Source organism: Symsagittifera roscoffensis, chromosome 9 (assembly GCF_963678635.1).
Source record: "Symsagittifera roscoffensis chromosome 9, txSymRosc1.1, whole genome shotgun sequence".
Classification (NCBI taxonomy): Eukaryota; Metazoa; Xenacoelomorpha; order Acoela; family Convolutidae; genus Symsagittifera; species Symsagittifera roscoffensis.
Window position 1 is genome coordinate 52,704,707 of NC_087070.1, and position 18,713 is coordinate 52,723,419.

Consider the following 18,713-nt stretch of genomic DNA (forward strand, 5'->3'; position numbering starts at 1 on the left):
GAATTCGAAATCATGTCGGTTGAAAATGACTTAAAATCAATTGTAGGCGTGCAGCAATACATAAACAGACGTGTACAGGCGAATAATCAAACAGGAAGGGTTTGGAGTCAACAAAAGTTAGATCAAACAACAAAGAAATTCGAGAAGATAGAAGTACGTCGGAATCCGCAAACGCATCAAACAAAAGCCTTAAAAGCATTGGTGAAGATTGAAAACCATATTGTGAACATGGCCATAGTCACGGGGAGTCCCGTGTCATTTTTGAATTGTACAACGACAAAACAAATTTTGGAAAGATCCTCAAATTCAAAATTTATCCCAGCGGAAAAACCTAACTTGACTGCACAGTTCGTAGATTACAATAAACGTCCGATCCTAATACTAAGGGCGCTGCAAGCGGATTTACGGTCAACTGGATGGGAACTTCGGAAAGCACCGTTATTAGTGACGGAGCGTCGTACGCGATGTATTCTTGGACTGGATCTTCAAGGAAGAATGGGGATACATACAACTCAGAAATCGGCACTATCAAAGAGATCCAGGTTTGACGTGCTACTGTGCGAGCAATCAGAAGGTTGAAAACAAAAATTTTATGACCAATTCAAAAGTATTTTTATGCAGGCACAGCCGAACAATGCAACTTTAATATTGTAAGTGGACAGGCCACGGGAACATATAGGTTTCTAACAGGTTTCCACGGGATTTCAAAAAGCGATGGACAGAACACTAAACTATGCAAAAACTGCGACCACTATTGATGGAAGAAAACGAAAAAAAAGAAGATGAAAAACGTTCAAATACCAGTGAAAAAATTTGAACAGGACAGTCAACATTCACAAGCTTTTGAGGATATTAAAAACGCAGTTGCAAACCTTGCTTAAATCAACTATTAGAACCCCAACAGAGAAACTCGGGTAAAATGTGACGCAAGCCATAATGGTCTCAGTGCAACCCTCGAACAGAAAACAGAACAAAATGAATGGGTACCGATATCATTCGCCTCGCGTTACCTATATACCCAAGAAAAAAATTCTCCACAAATGAGTTAGAACTGCTTGCTGTAGTATGGTCGGTAGATCTAGTGAAACATTATCTACTAGGTAAAGAATTTATTATAGCAACATACCATAAAGCTCTAACATCCGCGTTTGGGGAAAAAAATCGAACAAAACTTATCAATCTAGGCTCACTAGGTGGGTACACAGATTACTACGATATCGCTTAAAGTTATTTCACATACCGGGAAAGGACATGGGTATCGTTGATTATCTTTCAAGGGAACTAAATGGCGAACCATGGCCAGAATCGTTTGAACAGTCGGCTAAACAATAAACACCGCAACCTCAATGTAAATATTCTAGAACATTCTTGAAAAAAAAACAATATTAGCCGCGGTAAAGACGACTCATCGCGGGGTTGCTATAGCAACCAATTTGTTCAAAACCGAACAAAGCTCGATCGGAACGAAAACGGTCAAAACTCACGTCTCCCAAAAGCCAAACAAAACATTCTAAACATGATTTCTCGTAGTAAACAGTCAGCTAAATTTTCAGATATAGAAAATTGCAAAAATTATTCAAAAAGTCAATCAGAGAAAAAGTCGGAAATGGAAAGAAATCAGTCGGGGAAAGGAAAAGCGAGAAAGGCGGTGAAGATTGCAAATAGAAGACAAGACAAAGAAAGGGAAGAAATGACAGAGCAGGTGACGGAGACAACATTTTCACGAACACGAATGGTGAAGAGAGGATTGTGCAGTAGACAGGACTCTGACAGCTCGGCTCGGATATACCACATATCGAGTGGCGAGCGATGGATAGGTACGTAAAATCTAACAAAGATACAGGAGCATCATCCGCTAGCCCACCAGTGCAGAAGCTAGTTTCATTCTGGGACCTCATGGGAGCAGAAAGAAAGGACAACCCGGAAAACATGTTGAAACTGAAAGCTCAGTTAGTAATGCAAAGCAGGACACTACAAGAACAGGAAGCAAACGATGGTTCCGAAAGCAAAAGGTCACAGATAGTTGAAGTGGACCTGACCGCGGAAAGCCCATCAGAAAGCCCAGAAGTCAGCGTGATCGGGGGGAAACGGATCAACCATAAATCTAGATATGATAAATTCCGTCGAGCAGAGCAAATCGAGGACGCGAGTTTAAGTAACCTAACAAAGTTATTCGATAGAAATCTGCTGGCGGAGTTAATTACGGAAGATACTTGGATGGACAGACTCCGCCGAGAGATAGAGAGAAACGACCTTCATAGCTTCGAACTCATGAGACCGTACACGAATCCACTCTGGCACCAATTTTCGGTGGTGGATGACTGCATACTAGTGGACAACAGGCTGGTGGTCCCAGGGCAGTTGCGACAAGCAGTCTTGAAGCGGATTCATCGTGATCACCCAGGTGAAGAAGCAATGCTAGATGTTTCGAGGTACCTGTGGTGGCCTCACATGCACAAGGACATTGTCAACCTAGCAGAGGAATGCAGGGGCTGCACTCGCTACGGTAAGAACGCTAAGTACATCATACCCAAAAACGCTAGTAAACCTCTTTCGCTGCTAACGCAGCTAGGTCATGAAATACAACTGGACTACGCGGGCACTCTAGAAGATAAGAAAGGAAAAAAATATACTGGCTGGTCGCAATAGATAGATATTCTAAACAGATAAAAAGCGCGAAGAATACGTTTTTTATTTGATATACCCATAGCATCAAAAGCAAGTGAAACCGAGCATAAAGAGTTTGTGACGAACGTGTTGGAAATTTTGGATAGAAAAAATCTATCCCTAGAAATCTCGAAATCAGTTTTTTTTGTCATGAATGAGGTGGATTGGCTAGGACATAAGTTGTCAAAAAGCGGCATAACACCTAAAATTACAAAAACAGAGGCAATATTGAAAACTGAACCACCCGAAGTCACTAAAACAACTTAGATCATTCTTGGGTAGCATAAACCATTTGTCTCAGTTCTTTCAAAATGCATCAATTTTGACGGAAAAAACGTCGCAGTTTTGCCCACTGCTCCGAATGGAGAATGAAAAAGTAAAAACTGAGAAAAAAAAAAATAAAATATCGGTGATACAATTGGAAATGTGAAAAGAACACTCTGCGATGTTCGAGGAGATAAAAAATTCAGTTGCGAATTAACCAAATTAAATTTATTTTTTTAAGATACCTCTAAAACACACGGGTCAATTGTGACGCAAGCCATAGCGCGTTAGGAGCGTCTCTTGAGAAAAGATTGCGAGAGAGGGATTGGATTCCTATCTCATTTTTTTCTCGTTATTTGAACATACAAGAAAAAAACTCGACAAATGCATTGCAACTGCTTGTAGATGTGTGGTCGGTGGATCGGTTTAAACATTATTTGTTAGACAAAGAGTTCGTAATTATATTTAATCTTGAAGCCTTAACATCGTCTTTAGAGGGAAATCGCTCAGACAAAATCTATCAATCGCGGCTAACTCCCTGGGTAGATATGTTAATACCATACCAATTTGAAATAGTACCCACACCAAACAAGGACATGTATTTTGTCGTTTAATTGTCGAGATGTGGCCGGAGTCTGTGCTAGATATAAATTCGTAAAAAGAGGTCTTGATTGCTTAACAGTCGACTAAGCGATACAGCAACGCTCGGCCGGAAGGAAGAACTTCTTGAGTATTCAGAGCTTGAAATTGCAACAGGTGAACGTTTTAAGAAATCTCACGGTTGCTATAGCAACCAAAACGGTCCAAAACGAGCAAAACTTGACCGGAACGAAACTGTTTTTAACTCACGAAATTGCAACATTACAGTTTATGTATATTCTGTAGTTCAATTCAGTCGGTTAACTCAATAAGACAAAAAATTACTCAAAAAGACGAAGAAATGGATAGCGAAAAAGCAAGAAAAAAAACTGCCAGGATTGAGAAGAAGAAAAAGTCAGAAGAAAGAGGAAGTGTTGCAGAGGAAGAGGTGACCGAAACAACAGATCAAGGAACACGAAAAATCAAGAGGCGCAGTGAGCAGATCAGAATCTGAGAGTTCAGATGAAGAACCTGCACGAGCAGTAACATGGAAGTAAGATACCACAGGACAAACGAACTTGTTGTCAGCCCGGGACCTAGTTAGCAGAGATGCAGATGCCACCCTGGGAATCTGCTAAAGCTGCAAGCGACTACAGAAGTTGTACAGCAAAGCCCAAACAACAGAGGAGAGAGTATCGATACAGAGAAAAAACCATTGTCCAAATAGACTTGAATGCAGAGGACAACGAGTGCAGCCCAGAGTTCAGTGTGTGGCAACAAAGTAGACGAGTGAGCCACAGTTCCAGGAGGAAGGATTTCAAGAAAACAGAGTAGCTCGGAGCTGTCGGACTCTTCAGCCTATCGAAACTGTACGATAAGAACTTGCTAGTGGAGCTAATTAATGAGGATGTATGGATGGACCTCCTATGTCGGGTCCTCGAAAGAAATGATTGTCAGGTATTCTAGCTAATGAGCCCATATACGAATCCGCGGTAGAACCAAATGTCAGTCATCGAAGACTGAATACTGGTCAATAACTGCTTAGCAGTCTCTGGCCAACTTAGACCCACCGTAATAAAGAGAATCGATAGAAGTCAACCGGGTCAGTAAGCCATACTTGCCGTCCCAAAATTAATTTTGGTGGCCTCACATGCACAAAGACATCAGCAACTTACGTGAAGAATGTAAAAAGTGTACAAGGTATGGTAAAAATGCTAAATTTGTCATTCCGAAAAATTCTGCAAAACCTCTTCCACTGCTCACGCATTTGGGCTAAGAAGTCCAATTAGACTATTCGGGTCCCTCAGAAGATCTTGAACGGAAAAAGATCTACTTGCTAGTAAAAGTTGTTAGATATTCAAATTTTTCCTCAGTCAAAGTTACAAAGTCAACGGGATAAAAACTTCAATAAAATTTGTACGCTCGTACATTTACAAACATGGAAAACCAGACTAAACAAAAACAGACCACTTTTTGAGGTTTCAGTGAAAAGCGAGAAAAACATTCTGTTTCGACAATAACATTGAAAACAAATTCTGTCCGGTGGGCGTTCACCGTGGTTGTGGACTAGAAGAAAGGACTACACAGACATTTAAAAGAAGAATCGGTGTTATGTTGTTAGAAGAAAACGTATCGTCGATAAATGTCTGCCTTTGCCGAATCACCCGCGACCTAAGATGGAAAAAACAAAACACCATTCAGTAATCACCATTTATACAAGAGATAAATTTTTATCAAATTCTGAACGTTTGGATAAACAGCATCTGGAGAGCTGCCATTCAACTAAGAAGACGTATCGACTAATCACGCGAAAATCTGAAAATTGTACGGAAAAGACAAAATAGTCGAGAAGTGAGCCCGCTGCTTAAGCAGACGATATCATCAGCGCGTGACAGAGAAAGGGCACGGACACTCAAGACATTACTGGAGGCTAGCGCAAAGCGGAACGCCGAGAAAAAATATTCATCCGAAAATGATCGCAGAAAAATTGTGAACGAAACAAGAGCTATAAACCCGGAGCTACATAGCAAGTTACTGTATTCATGCGAGAAAGGGTTTATTGAAGACCGCCAAAATCAGATCTTTTTCCACACCTACTGCAAAAAAATGGGGTTACAAATAGTTGAAAGGCACTAACGAACCCTTTAGAGAATAGCGTTGTGTCGGAAACTCCTACGATTGCAAGACAGCAGAGGTTTCCATTTGCCGTAAAAGCGATATAGATAGGGCTAAATTTTTGGTTTCAGGACCGGAATTCGTGGCCAAAAGGGATCAAAACGTTAAGTAATTAATACCCCTCGGAGAATCGAAACGCAAACACCAGCGCCAAAAGATTGAACCCCCGCTGCAGATTGACTCATAGGCACATACGCTGCAACAGCATCAAGACGGAATAGGACTTACTCGAAGAGAAGTTTCAAACTAAAAACACAATAGTGACATCAAAAGAAACGTAGTAGGAGGTGACCTTAACCTGGCCGTCAAAAGAGCAAAAGGTAACAAGGGGAGACCAGCATCGGTGGGAACAAAATCACAGAAAGAAGTTGCCATTCAGCTTAAACCGAAAAAAAACTAATCAAGAAAAAAAGAAGAATAAAGCTGCCGCGGCACCGTCTTAAAAAAACCAGTCCAAGATGCCTGAAACAAAAAGGCCGAGAGATAGCGATGAACCGAGCAGTTCCTGGACGAAAAATTACAGCAGCTTACAAAATTTAAAGAAGATAGACAGAGAGACTTCTCTAAACACCATATTAAATACCTTTCAAACTTAAGACATGGCTCCCGAAAAATGGCAGAAACTTGGGTATCAGGTCCTAAAAACAGAGGAATCAGAAAATTCCAGTGCTGTCGGACTTAACACCCCACCTACACTCGGACGAATCTAGCGTAGGGTCTCAACAGGTTCTAAAGTCAGACGCAGCAACAGTTCAAACAAGAACCAAGGAACTTAAAGACTCGGGAGCCCAATAACACACTCCGTAAAAGAAATCACAGATTCTGATATTGCTAATCATCACAGATTCATGTTAGCTAATTTTCAAACGCAAACTGAAAAACCGACGGAAACAAGATTGGGACGTCTCATTCTATAAAACTAAAACACTCCTATTTTTTCTATTAAAATTTTATTTATAGTAATTTGATAAAAATTTTTTGGTCCTCGGTAGAATCCAGTACTGAGGTTGTAGTATCCGTGAGCGCATGCATAGTCTTTGCTACGCCAGTTGCAGCATTTTTGATGCTATGTACTTTGTTCTTATATTGTTATCTATTTATTGTCAAGGCCATAAGTGCCGATATAAAAGAAGACAGGAAGAGGAGACATATAAAAAAGGAGGAATTACGAATCGCGAGTGCTCGAAATTGAAGGTGCGTCGTTCGTTCTGCCCAATAGTTTCATCAACCTCTGGGGGTCAGGCTCCTGCCACACAAGCACTAGTGAAACGACTTGCCACCCTACTATCAGAAAAACTCGACATTCCACGCCCTATCACAACAAGCTGGCTGAGGAACCGATTGAGCATGGCCATCACTCGATCCTGTATCATGTGTCTGAGAGGTGCACGATCGAGATCGAGGTGCACGTGTATTGAACTAAGCCGGTAGATTTGAGCTAAAACAAAGGGATCTTAAATAGTAGAAATTCTGAGTTAAACAATTAACAATCACTGTTTTACAGTTTGAGTTACTAGAAGTTTCTGTGGTTGTCACAAGGCGTTACATGCACTGGTTAAGATAACCAGAAATAAGATTTTTCGAGAAGACAATTGCAACTGGGCTAGAACCTTGAAAATTTCAACAGCTTCTTAACATCTCGGTTTCTGTACGGCAGTAGCTACAAAATACAATGTTATCTAAGCGTTGTTTTTGACTCGTTCGAAGGAGATGTTTTTAAAGGCTTGTGGTATTTGTTGGCTTCAACATCTGCTTCTTCAATGATAATTTTTACAACTGAATCGTAAAATATTATATAATAATAATCGTTATATATAATAATCGTTAAATAAAATATAACTAGGTTCTGCGATATTGGGTTTTGTAGTGCTGTCGCTGTACCAAACCTGCAGAGTATATTCCTCGTTAAGGGATTGGAGGTATTGGAATAATTTTAATGCTGGTTTTATGCACTGGCTGTGATTTGGTGGATTATACGAGCGACAAATTTTGGCCGATCATCAAATATCAAATAAACAGATCTAAAGGCAGATAGATCATAGATCTATAGTTTTTTTTTGCTGTAATCGAGGTTTTGTTATAATATTTATTAGTTGCCTGAAGCTTGAACGAGACTTGTGTATCAAAATACATACAACATATTTTCAAATTTCCTCTAGCGTCAAGTTGCGTGATGCAAGAAAAAGTATCATGCGCGCTAGTTTTTCCACTAGAACATGCTTCAACCATCTAGTGGATTATTGCCATAACTTCAAATTGTTTCTTGTTGAATATTTTGGCTATATTGTATATCAACATACCGAACAGTTCAAAATTCGTCTAAACACAAGTGTTTAGCTGGAAAACATGCAAAATTAGTTCAGTGCATATGAAAACATGCAACAGAAAATACAAACCCAAACAAGACCGCTCGTATCAGGGCGAAGCCCTGAATGTTCCGACTGCCTTTTAAGGTTTATGGAGCAGTAATCACATTTCAAAATTTAAATTAAATAAAACTAAATGAAAAAATTTTTTCTAAAATTTGAATTTTTTTTATGATAAGCATCACACGTCATATAAAATACGAAAGGATAGATTTCGCTCCTTGTAACAATTAATTATGACAAATAAGCTTCTTTCAGCCATTTTGGAACGATGTCTAAGTCGGATTAACTCTCCGCTTACGCGTTAATAGCGCGAAATATATCGCGCGTTAAGTGTCGCAAATTGGCCAAAATGGCAGTCTTCAAACCCCCGTAACCTTACGAAAATTGATCACAGGTGAAATATCTTTTCAAATTTGAGCTCAGGACAACAATATTTTTCGAATAAAAAAAATTCTGTCATAAACGGCCAGTCAAAAAGTCGAAATTTTTCTGAAGAAAAAAGAACCCACCCCGAGCACAAATATTCCGTTACTTTCGTATCGAAATTCGGAATAACAAGACTGCTCGTATCAAGGCGAAACCTTGAATTTTCCGACGGCCTTTTAAGATCTATGAAAATGTAATGATATGAAAACATTAAATGTAATAAATGAAATGATTTTTTTGTTCCGACTTTTGTAACACAAGTAACGGAATATTTGTGCTCCGGGTGGTTTTTTCTTCAGACACAATTCCACTTTTAAATAGTCATTTTTGACGGAAGTTTTTAATATCATTCAAAAATTATTGTTGTCTTGAGCTTAAATTTGAAAAGTTTTTAACTTGTGATCATTTTTCGAAAAGTTATAGGGGTTTAAAGATTGACATTTTGGTCAATTTAGGACAATTAACGCGCGATATAATTCGCGTTTTTAACGTGTAGGCGGAGATTCACTCCGTCTTAAAAATCGTTCCAGTTTGATTAAAGAAAGCTTATTTGCCATAATTGGTTTGTAAAATTAGCGAAATCTATCACGTTGTACTTTTTATGGCATGTGGGGGGATGATTTTCACAAAAAGTTTTAAATTAATAAAGAACCATTTTTAAAAACATTTTTTAAACGTTATTACTGCTCCAAAGACTTTAAAAGCAGTCGGAATATTCATGGCTTCGCCTTGATACGAGTAGTCTTGTTAAATTTTGGATTTTGTGAAAATCATCCCCTCACACGCCAAATAAAGTACAAAGCGATTAATGTGGCTCCTAGTAACAATTTAATTTCAGCGAATAAGCTTTCTTTAATCAAAATGGAATGATTCGAAGACGGAGTGAATCTCTGCCTACACGTTAATAGCGCGAATTATATCGCGCGTTAATTGTCCCAAATTTGCCAAAAAGTCAATCTTTAAACTTTACGAAAAATGATCACAGGTAAAATATCTTTTCAAATTTAAGCTCAGGACAACAATACCTTTTGAATGATATTTAAAATGGCTAGTTTAAAAGTTGAAAATTGTCTGAAGAAAAAACCACCCCGAGCGCAAGTATTCCGTTAATTGACAGTTCGAACAACAAGACTGCTCGTATAACAGGGCAAAGCCCTGATTGTTCCGACTGCACTTAAGGTCAATTGAAATGATTTTTTTTTGAATGGTTGACTAAATGTTTGAAAAAAAAAGAAAATTTGTCTGTTCTTCATTTTATCCCCCCATGTAAAATTTTAAGGGCATCTTTAGCGTCTCGTATTGTGATATTATGATTAAATTGCTTGCCTCAATTCAATTAGGGTCGCATTAATTTACTTCTTACGCGTGTTATAAGTACTCATTATATCGCTTTTTAATTATTGCAAATCGGCCAAATTAGAAACTTTTAAACGCCCGTAACTTTACGAAAAAAAAATCACAAGGAAATTATCTTTTTTAAATTCATTTAAAAATAACAATATCTTTCAGTTGGTATAACAAATTCCGTCAAAACAGTCAGTTAACATGTCGAAAATTGACTGAAATGAAAAAAGAACCACACCAAGCATAACCTTCTTCACTTTCTTCGAAAGTCGGAACAAAAACCACACCAAGCATAGATATTCCGCATCATCTTCGAAAGTCGGAACAGTAAAATCGGTATTATGGCGACGAATGTCTCAAAGTGGTGTTTCGCGGAAATTACGAATATCGCATTTTTCTACTGAAAATGTATGGGCAAATAAGAATCTTTCGCATTTTCCGCTCCGAAAAGATGAAGAATGAGCACAAAAGTTAAAATTAGGTTTTGCATAAAATTGAAGTTTGAAAAACGAGCACTAAAGATCAGTTTTAAGTTTGAAAAGCACGTTGCTTAAGGGTGAAGCAGCTGAACTGGTGCCCAATAGCACTCCTCCGTGAAGAGCTGAACAGCTCGTATGTTGCTCTTTTTCCTTGTGGATAAATTGTCTTAATCTTAAAATCCCTTTCATTGAAATTAATAAGTGAATTCCAAATACCAATTAAAGCTACCGACGAAACCTAAGAAACGCATTGCAAGATAAATCAATTAAGGTTTGTTCTGTTTAGAATTATTTTGATATTGTCTACCATTCAATTTATGGAAACGATTGGGCGTACGAGGAGCCGAGAAAGAGCTTTGACAACCTAGACTCTGGGAGCTCTTACACTGTGAAGGCCAGGTCATTCAAGGTGTGTGAAGTGAAGGAAATCGGAAGTGATGCAGTGAACACTACCTTCTACAGTGATCCTATAACCTCAACAGCCGTCACAGGTCAACTTTTGGCATGTTTCTATCTTCACCGATAGTCATGTGTTTTAGTACTAAGAAATTCTTGTTTTGGGCTAATGTATATTTTGAAACATTCCTGGGAATATTTTGGTCCTGCTTTTGCTTTTATGACCCTTTATTCTCTCACGCTCAATTTTTAAAATTGATCTGTGTACTTTAAATTAAGGCTCATAATTTTGATTATTGGCAACTTTGACTATCAGTCGACGACCGTAGTGAATACTCCTATATATTTGTTTTTTGAAGCTAAAAGTCAGAAAATTATCACGTTCAAATTTTTTTCGCGGTTTGACATTTTGACTTTTAAGTTCACCTCATCTCCTTTGTTAAAAGGAAAACAAACTCCCCGGGTTGAAGTCTCACCGGTAATTATCGCTGTTTTGTAGTATTCCAGTGATCGCTATTTTCCAGCGCTGACTCATGTACAATTCAGAGTTTGTTTCATAGATAAACCTGCGATTCTTCAGAGCTATTTCAGTAATGATTCCGTAGAAAATCATCGCTAAAACTTAAGAAATTTTAATTCACTTTCGTGGCTTTCAATTGAGAGTTTTAGTTGATAAGCCTTTTAACCTTAATTTTATAAGGATTGATAGCTTGGAGGTAGCATACATGTCTAGAAATCTGGCGAATAGGGGTTCGATCCGCATTTTTTTGCTCATTTTGATCGATGAGAAACGCTTTTTTCCCATTTTTATCGCTAATTTTCATTGTGAGCTCAACCCGTATCCACTATTAATCAGAAAAAGTGCTAAGGTGACAAAAAACGTGGTTGACAAGTGTTTTGCAAGTGGATTTTTTTTTCAGATTTCTCGGCGCAAAAAAAAACTTTAGCAGTTGATGCAGTTTTTCCAAGTTTATTTAAATATACTAAGAAATGTCACTCATAAATTGTTCCCGAAACTCAAATGCTTTACATTACGAGGTCAAACTGTGCATTTTGTGTCTTGTAAACGGATTCTGCAACAGGCCAAAATCAGATTTGTTGCGGAATCCGCAACATTGCTACTTTTTTATCTTCTTTGCTCTTTTGGATTCCAAAAACAGTAACCTGAAACAATGTACCGCTCAAAATTGCTCCAAAAGTAAGCGAATTTGCGGAATCCGCAAGTGTATTTGCGGAATCAAGAACATTTTGTGGAATCCACCAACAAATAATGAGACATGTGTGTAGCTGAATTGAGGTCTTGTGGAATCCGCAACTGTAAGCGGAATCCGCAAACTGTAAGTGGAATCCGCAAATTGTAAGTGGATTCCGCAAAATATAAGTGGAATCCGCAAATTGTAAACAGAATCCACAGTGGAATTTACATTTTGTGGAATCCACGTTTAGTTCCGGAATCCAAAACAACAAGCTAAATTAGCTTGTTGCGGAATCCGCACCAAAACAAATGTGCCGACAAAATCTACGTTACAGGTATTTGTAAGCGGTATCCACGAAACATTTGTAAGTGGAAACCACCTACATTTTGGAACAAGTTTAATGATTTGTCTCTGGAATCCAGGAAAATACAGACACAAACTTGTGCATCTATCCAGTGCACAGTTTCGCCTCGTAATGTAAAGCCATGTATTTTTTTTTCACAATTCGAAAGTTCTTAAAGATCTTAAAAATTTGAAAAAATTAATTGTTTGAAAAATCACCTAAATGTCATGAAAAACGCAATTCCTGGAAGACTAAGAAGAATAATACGGCGATATTTTCTGGATAGATTCGCAACCACAGAGAAACTTCTGACAGCTTTTAATCAAAGATTTCAATTTTGTTCTTTTTATGGGAAAAATTTGCTGACATTTTCTATGCACAAGATCACAACTGCCACGTATGTAATTATATTTATTTGTTTTAAAGAACAAAGTTTCTTCATCATCGCACTTATACTAAATTTTTTCAGGAAGTAGATTATTGACGTTTTAAATAACTTATTTTGAAAGTGTCATTAAAGTAATTTCTATGTGCCAATGAGCTTGACTTTCTTTTTGTTACCGAATGGAAAATCATAAGTACGAGAACTCGATTTTCTTTTATTACTATCCTAAGTTTTTAAAGAAAACATGGAATTCAAAGAAGTTGTCTGATTTCGTTGAGTCAAGGAACGAAATAACGTTTTAGAATAACATACACGTAGAGCTCATGAACAGTAGGAATTCTATTGTCGATAACTGTTTGATTGACTTTATAATAAGCTTAAAATCACTTCTATTTTTATCGAAATTAATCAAAAAAGTTTTCATCAGAGTTTTAAGTTAGATTGTTGCAATTCAACAAGAAAAATTCGCAGAAGTCTAGCTGAAAGTCTACTGGGTTTGGATTGTTGGAAGTCTCATCAGTACCATCGGCAAAAGAAAGACATTAGCACTAATGGCTGCAAAATTCATACCATAGATATTAATTTAAAACAAAAGGGGCCCAGTATCGAGCCCCGTGGAACACCTGTGGCAGTAAATAACCAATCAAATGGGGCATCGTTGACGTACACGCATTGATATCTTTCAGATAAATAATTATGAACAGAATTTTTACATTTGCTTTGAGTCCAAATGGTTTCCTCATTTAGAAATCAAGATTTTGTGATCAGGCGTATGGAAGGTTTTTTTTCAAATCAATGAGAAAACTGTGTTTTAAATTTGTATCAAAACGGAGCCTTAAGCGCTTATTCAATTCAGCTAAGGCAGCTACTGTGGCATATTTTTGACAAAACTCAAATTGGCGTTCATAGAGCAAGTAGAATTTTTCGAGTTTTTTAAAATCTAATAGGCATTACATTTTCAATTTTTTTAATTGCAGCTTGTGAGCAACGATAATGGTCGGAAATGGTTCAAATCCCTTTTGCTCTCAAAGTTATGAAGAGACAATCTTTTGCATACTTAAGTGAATAACGAAACAATCCTGTTTTGAATGGTGGATTGGTATCGCTTTTTTCATCAATTTCGCAAATTTGTTTTGGTTTGAGTGCCTGAATAATACTGGTTTTTTCATGCAACGAACTATCAGCAAGATAAATTGACCACTTTGAAAATTGAAATTTTTATCAACATTTTCAACATTATCTGCCAGCTTTGTCCCAATAAAGAAAACAAACTCAATGAGGTATTAGCTAATTCACTAGCATACTAGGTGTTTTTTCATTTGTGATTAATGGCAGAAACTGCAGATACTCTCGCTTTTTTTTGATTGATTCATTTAAAAATTTAAATACCTATTTCGAGTTTCTTATGCAATTTTTAAATGTTTTGTAATAGATGATTTTTTTATCTTTCCTAACAATGTTTTGACTTCATTTGTTCACCAGTGAACCCATTCAGTTTAACTCTGTTATCTTTATCACACTTCCACAAAATAAGTAACTGATATTTGTTAATGTTAGCTTTTATTAGACTTCTTTTGAACCATGGTGCGTTTGCTTTCATCTTTTTATGGAGTTTTAAAAATGAGCAAAATTATTTGGTGCAGATATTTCTGAAATTCATCATAAGCGATATCAAAATTGGCCAGATTCACAAAATGCGAAACTTTTCGATTCACTTTTGAGGCTGCTAGAATTTCGCTGTTACCTTTTTGTTACAACAAAAAGGACGCAGCGCGTTAGAAGGGGCTTCATAGCTCTCGTTAGCAAGTGGTTTTCAATTTTCATTCAGCTTGGACAATGATCAGAAAAACATTCACTCTCAAGTTTGTTACTGGTAAGAAAATCAATATTCCTTACTGTAAGACTATCATTTTTTGATGTTGCTGATTCTAATGGCAGATTAATTTCAGAATTTTAAACTGTTAGCGCTGATTGCATTTAAATAGGATGTACCCAGTGAGTGGTGCCTATCAGTCTACAGAGATAAGTCTTTTCCCTGAGAACTAAAAAATACACCTTTTTCAGGTAAACTAACCTCCATTTGGACTACTAGAATAACTTGATCATTCAATTGCATTCTTGTTCCTCCTCCTTTTGTAGGTCTTTTTTGGCTATTATTGAGTTGAATCAGGTTATTTGGTACATTTTTAGATTATCAGTATCACCTCACTAAGTTTCTGTAAGAAATGTTTTTTTTTGACGCTGTTTTTATATTTTCTCAAATTCAATTAAGTTTTGAGCTCAAGTTTTGAAAGATAATTTAAATGATACCTGTGATTCCTTTCATGAAACTCACGGGGTTTCAGTTCATAAAAATTTTGGCTAGATTAGGATTACAATTTTTGTGCGGTGTTTACTTCTTACGATTCCTTACTGTATTATTCCTTACTTGTAAAACGGTCAATTCTCGTTTTTAGGATGCTGCTGATTCTAATGGCAGATAATTTTTGGAATTCAAAACTGTTATCGCTGATTGGATTTAAATACGATATAGCCAGTTAATTCAGTTTACACAAAGACTGGTATTTCGTATTTTATTAAACGTTCCATTTCGTTGCATAGTTTTTCTACATTTTCAAAATCATACCTAAGTGGTACGTTTCAGTCTACAGTGATGAGTCTTTTCCCTGAGAATTCGAAAAAAAAACACCTATTGGTACAGGTAAACTAACCTCCCTTGGACTACTAAAATAATTTGATCATTCAATTGTGTCATTGTTCCTCCTCCTCTTGTAGGTCTATTTTTGGCTATTATTTAGTTGAAGCCGGTTATTTTGTACATTTTTAGATTATCAGTATCACTTAACTAAGTTTCTGTCAGAAATAATTGTTTTCTGTTTTTTTTACATTCTGAATTTCAATTAAGTTTTGAGTTCAGGTTTTGAAAGATATTTTAAGTTATATCTGTGATTGTTTTACATGAAATTCACAAGGGTTTCAGTTTATGAAAGTTTTGGCCAGGTTAGGATTATGATTTTTGTGCGGTGTTAATTTTTTTTGCGATAAGTGCGTAGCGTAGCCTATTAATTAGACCTCAAAACAGTTTCAAGTTTTCTTATTGGGTCTTTAAATTTTTTAAAGGAAATATTGCTTGAAAATGTTCCCAAAATTCTATTTTTGAAGTTATATTGAAATTTAATTGCGTCATTTTGCATGTGTGCGTTCTTTGAAAGGAAGTGAAGTTTTTTTCAAGAAGTTGAATTTCTGATGACTTTTTGGCTAAACGGGTGTCTGCTAAATAACTACCGGCTTAGTTGCTGTTTTTCTTTGTTTCATTGCTACGGGCTATGTTTTTTTATTTCTTGCGATTTTTTCCTTGCCAATTCTAGTGGGTGTTTTTTTTTCATGCAATGATTTGGTCTGGATGATTTCTAGTTGAGATAAACCGAGATGAATTTATAAAAGTTCTTTAGTTTTTTAGTGTTTAGAACGTAGTGAAGACGCTAATAGGGGTCGCGTTTTGTTTTTTGTTTGATATTTTGCTGTTTGAGGCTTGATTTTTTCATTTCTTTCAGCGAATGAGTTTGAATTGAACTTGAAAGTTACGGTAAAAACAAGCCGAAATTGATTTTCAATTTCAAAAGTGAATTTTAGTTTTAGGGTTTTCCAACGAACTGAAAAATTTGTTCATTGATACAAACTTCTCAGATTGGGAAAAACATGCTTTCTGGGCTCTAAAACAAGGCTCTATTTCCAAGTGCTTATAACCTGTAGCATAAAGTGCAGAAGCTGTATCAAATTGCCCGAGCTTTAGTGGAAAAACAGGGCTTTATTTTAAAGTTCAGAAACTGCAGCTTAGTTTCCTGCTCTTCTGACTTTCTTGTGAAATTAGGCGCTCACCCGGTGGTGCAAGTGGAGACGACTCCTGTGTCGCAGACTGAGATCGAGATCACCTGGGAGACATTCGGAGAGCACAGTGATGACATCATGTTCAACATCTACAGATACCACGACGGCTCACAAGACCACGAGGAGAAGATCGAGAACGTCACTCTTAATGATTTGCCTTATAAGGACGCAGGTGTGTGTTCAGTTGCAACTAATTTGTTCAGTCTGATTAAGAGTCCATGAACGTAGTTCACACTCTTACATAGGGCGTGATTTTTTATCGTCTTTTTTCAGTAAAAGTTTTAAAGTTTGTTCAGGCTCAAACTGATTTTTTTAGCAATTTGGTTTTTGAGTTCTTTTTGGCCTGAGCTCCTTTCCTTCTGATAAAAGGAAGACAAACTCCTAAATAACTAAAAAGGCTTTATTTTGTCCAAATTTTGTGTGCTACAGGCAATATTTTCAAAAAACGCGTGCTTAAAAAAAGCTTTTACCAAAAAAATTGCAAGAAAGTACCACAGAAAATTCCGGCCATGTTTATAAGAAATATTTGAAATAGTTTTTCATTTTTTTCCAAAATATTGTCGTTTTTTGGGCTTGGTGTGGTAAAAAGATCTGAAAAAAGCCTAAATCTTAGACATATTCCTAGCCATAGCTCAACAGGTGTTTTGTATTGCAGTTTTCTTTCAAAACTGATGAAAAATTACACATTGTTTCTGAACTTTTTCTTCTTTTTTAGATTTTTTTGAGTTCATGTATTTTGTTTTCAAGATGGCGATAAAAAATCATTTACACCTATTTTTACTGGAGTTTTGTCATCTTTTCTGGACTTGAGTAAAAATTTCACGACCTGCTTGTCCTCCTATAAGAAGCCTGCTCGCTTGCTATTTTCGCTCGAAGTCAGACTTAATGTCTAATCTGAATTTTTTAAACTTTTTTTCAGATTTTCGAAAAGTATTAAACGTCTTTCGAATCACAACTGAAAGGGCTTTGATTTGATATAATACTCAATCCATTCAGATCATTAATCAAGGTACCTGGTTTTGCGTGATGTTGTGATTTGTTTTTAGCTGTTTTAAATGACCTTCGGTATTAATTATATACCAGTTAACTTAGTTGATAGAGTGTTCGTTCAGTTGTCCTTTTAAAACGTTTTGAATTAATACACTCCATTTTATCCGTTTTATCTTTTTAAGTTACTGTACATTAGTTGTACATAGCTCTTAGAATTAGAATACTTTATAATGGCGCAGTCTAATGATTCGAACGTGCGAGGAATCCCACCTTCTGGCCTAACCACTCCTTAGAGCCACCTCATGCCTGGACCCAATGGAGCGACCAATTTCAATTGGCGATTATTGCAAAGGAAAATCAGGACATAGAGAGACTACACGGACCAGAGGTTCCAGAAACGCAAATCCCCATTTTGGAACAAGTTACAGGAAGCGAGTCGGACACGGACAGAGCTAGCAGAGAGACAAGGAATAGAAACGCAATGATACAGTACGAAACCCCCGAAGAAAAGCGTATCAACGAGGAGAAAAGAAAGTTTAACGGAATGAGACGAACGGAGGCAGATAAGAAACTGCGTTCAATTTTATTTCTAGCTCTAGGGAGCGGAGGAAAAAGAGTCTTCACGCAAAAGATCCCAAGGGTCAAGATTTTAACCATCTCCTTCACAGAGTTCTGGACCCTACTTGACGCAGCTTTCGACAAACCGCCCAACACAACCTTTGAGAGGTATAAATTATTGAATCTAAAACAGAAAGACCGGGAATCATACGAGCAATTCTGGGGAGCTCTAACGGACTTGGCGAGTACGTGTAACATAAAGGAAAATGACGAGGCGGAATGGATAGGGGATGTTTTCATCTGCAATATGAGAAACACAGACACCCAAAGGAAACTACTTTCAGTCACTATAAGTCCGACGGAAGCACTCAACCAAGCTTTGATCGATGAAAAGGGATATTTTAATCATCAACAATTGACAAATATGGTACGATCATCGACCAATTGAACGTCTTTTAAATCTTTTAACAATCATAATCAGATCAAGAAGGAATTGAGTCTTAATATAGAACGTAGCAACACGTGCATGCAATGTGGGAATGCATTTACGAAAGGGCACCTGAACGTCTGCCTAGCGAAGGACATAACTTGTAAAAATTGTAATTACCAAGGACACTTCGCCAAACTATGTAAATCCCGTAACAAACGACCCAC

General features: G+C 37.0%; 1 protein-coding gene across 2 annotated transcripts in view; it reads left to right on the forward strand.

The window, feature by feature from the left end:
• LOC134854891 (uncharacterized) overlaps positions 1–18,713 on the forward strand; it is a 263,671-nt gene that overhangs the window by 194,282 nt on the left and 50,676 nt on the right. For both annotated transcript variants that reach the window (XM_063871250.1, XM_063871251.1), the window contains 2 exons: positions 10,590–10,794; positions 16,495–16,683. In XM_063871250.1, coding sequence (XP_063727320.1) covers positions 10,590–10,794; positions 16,495–16,683 — 394 coding nt within the window. The remainder of the gene's footprint in view (positions 1–10,589; positions 10,795–16,494; positions 16,684–18,713) is intronic.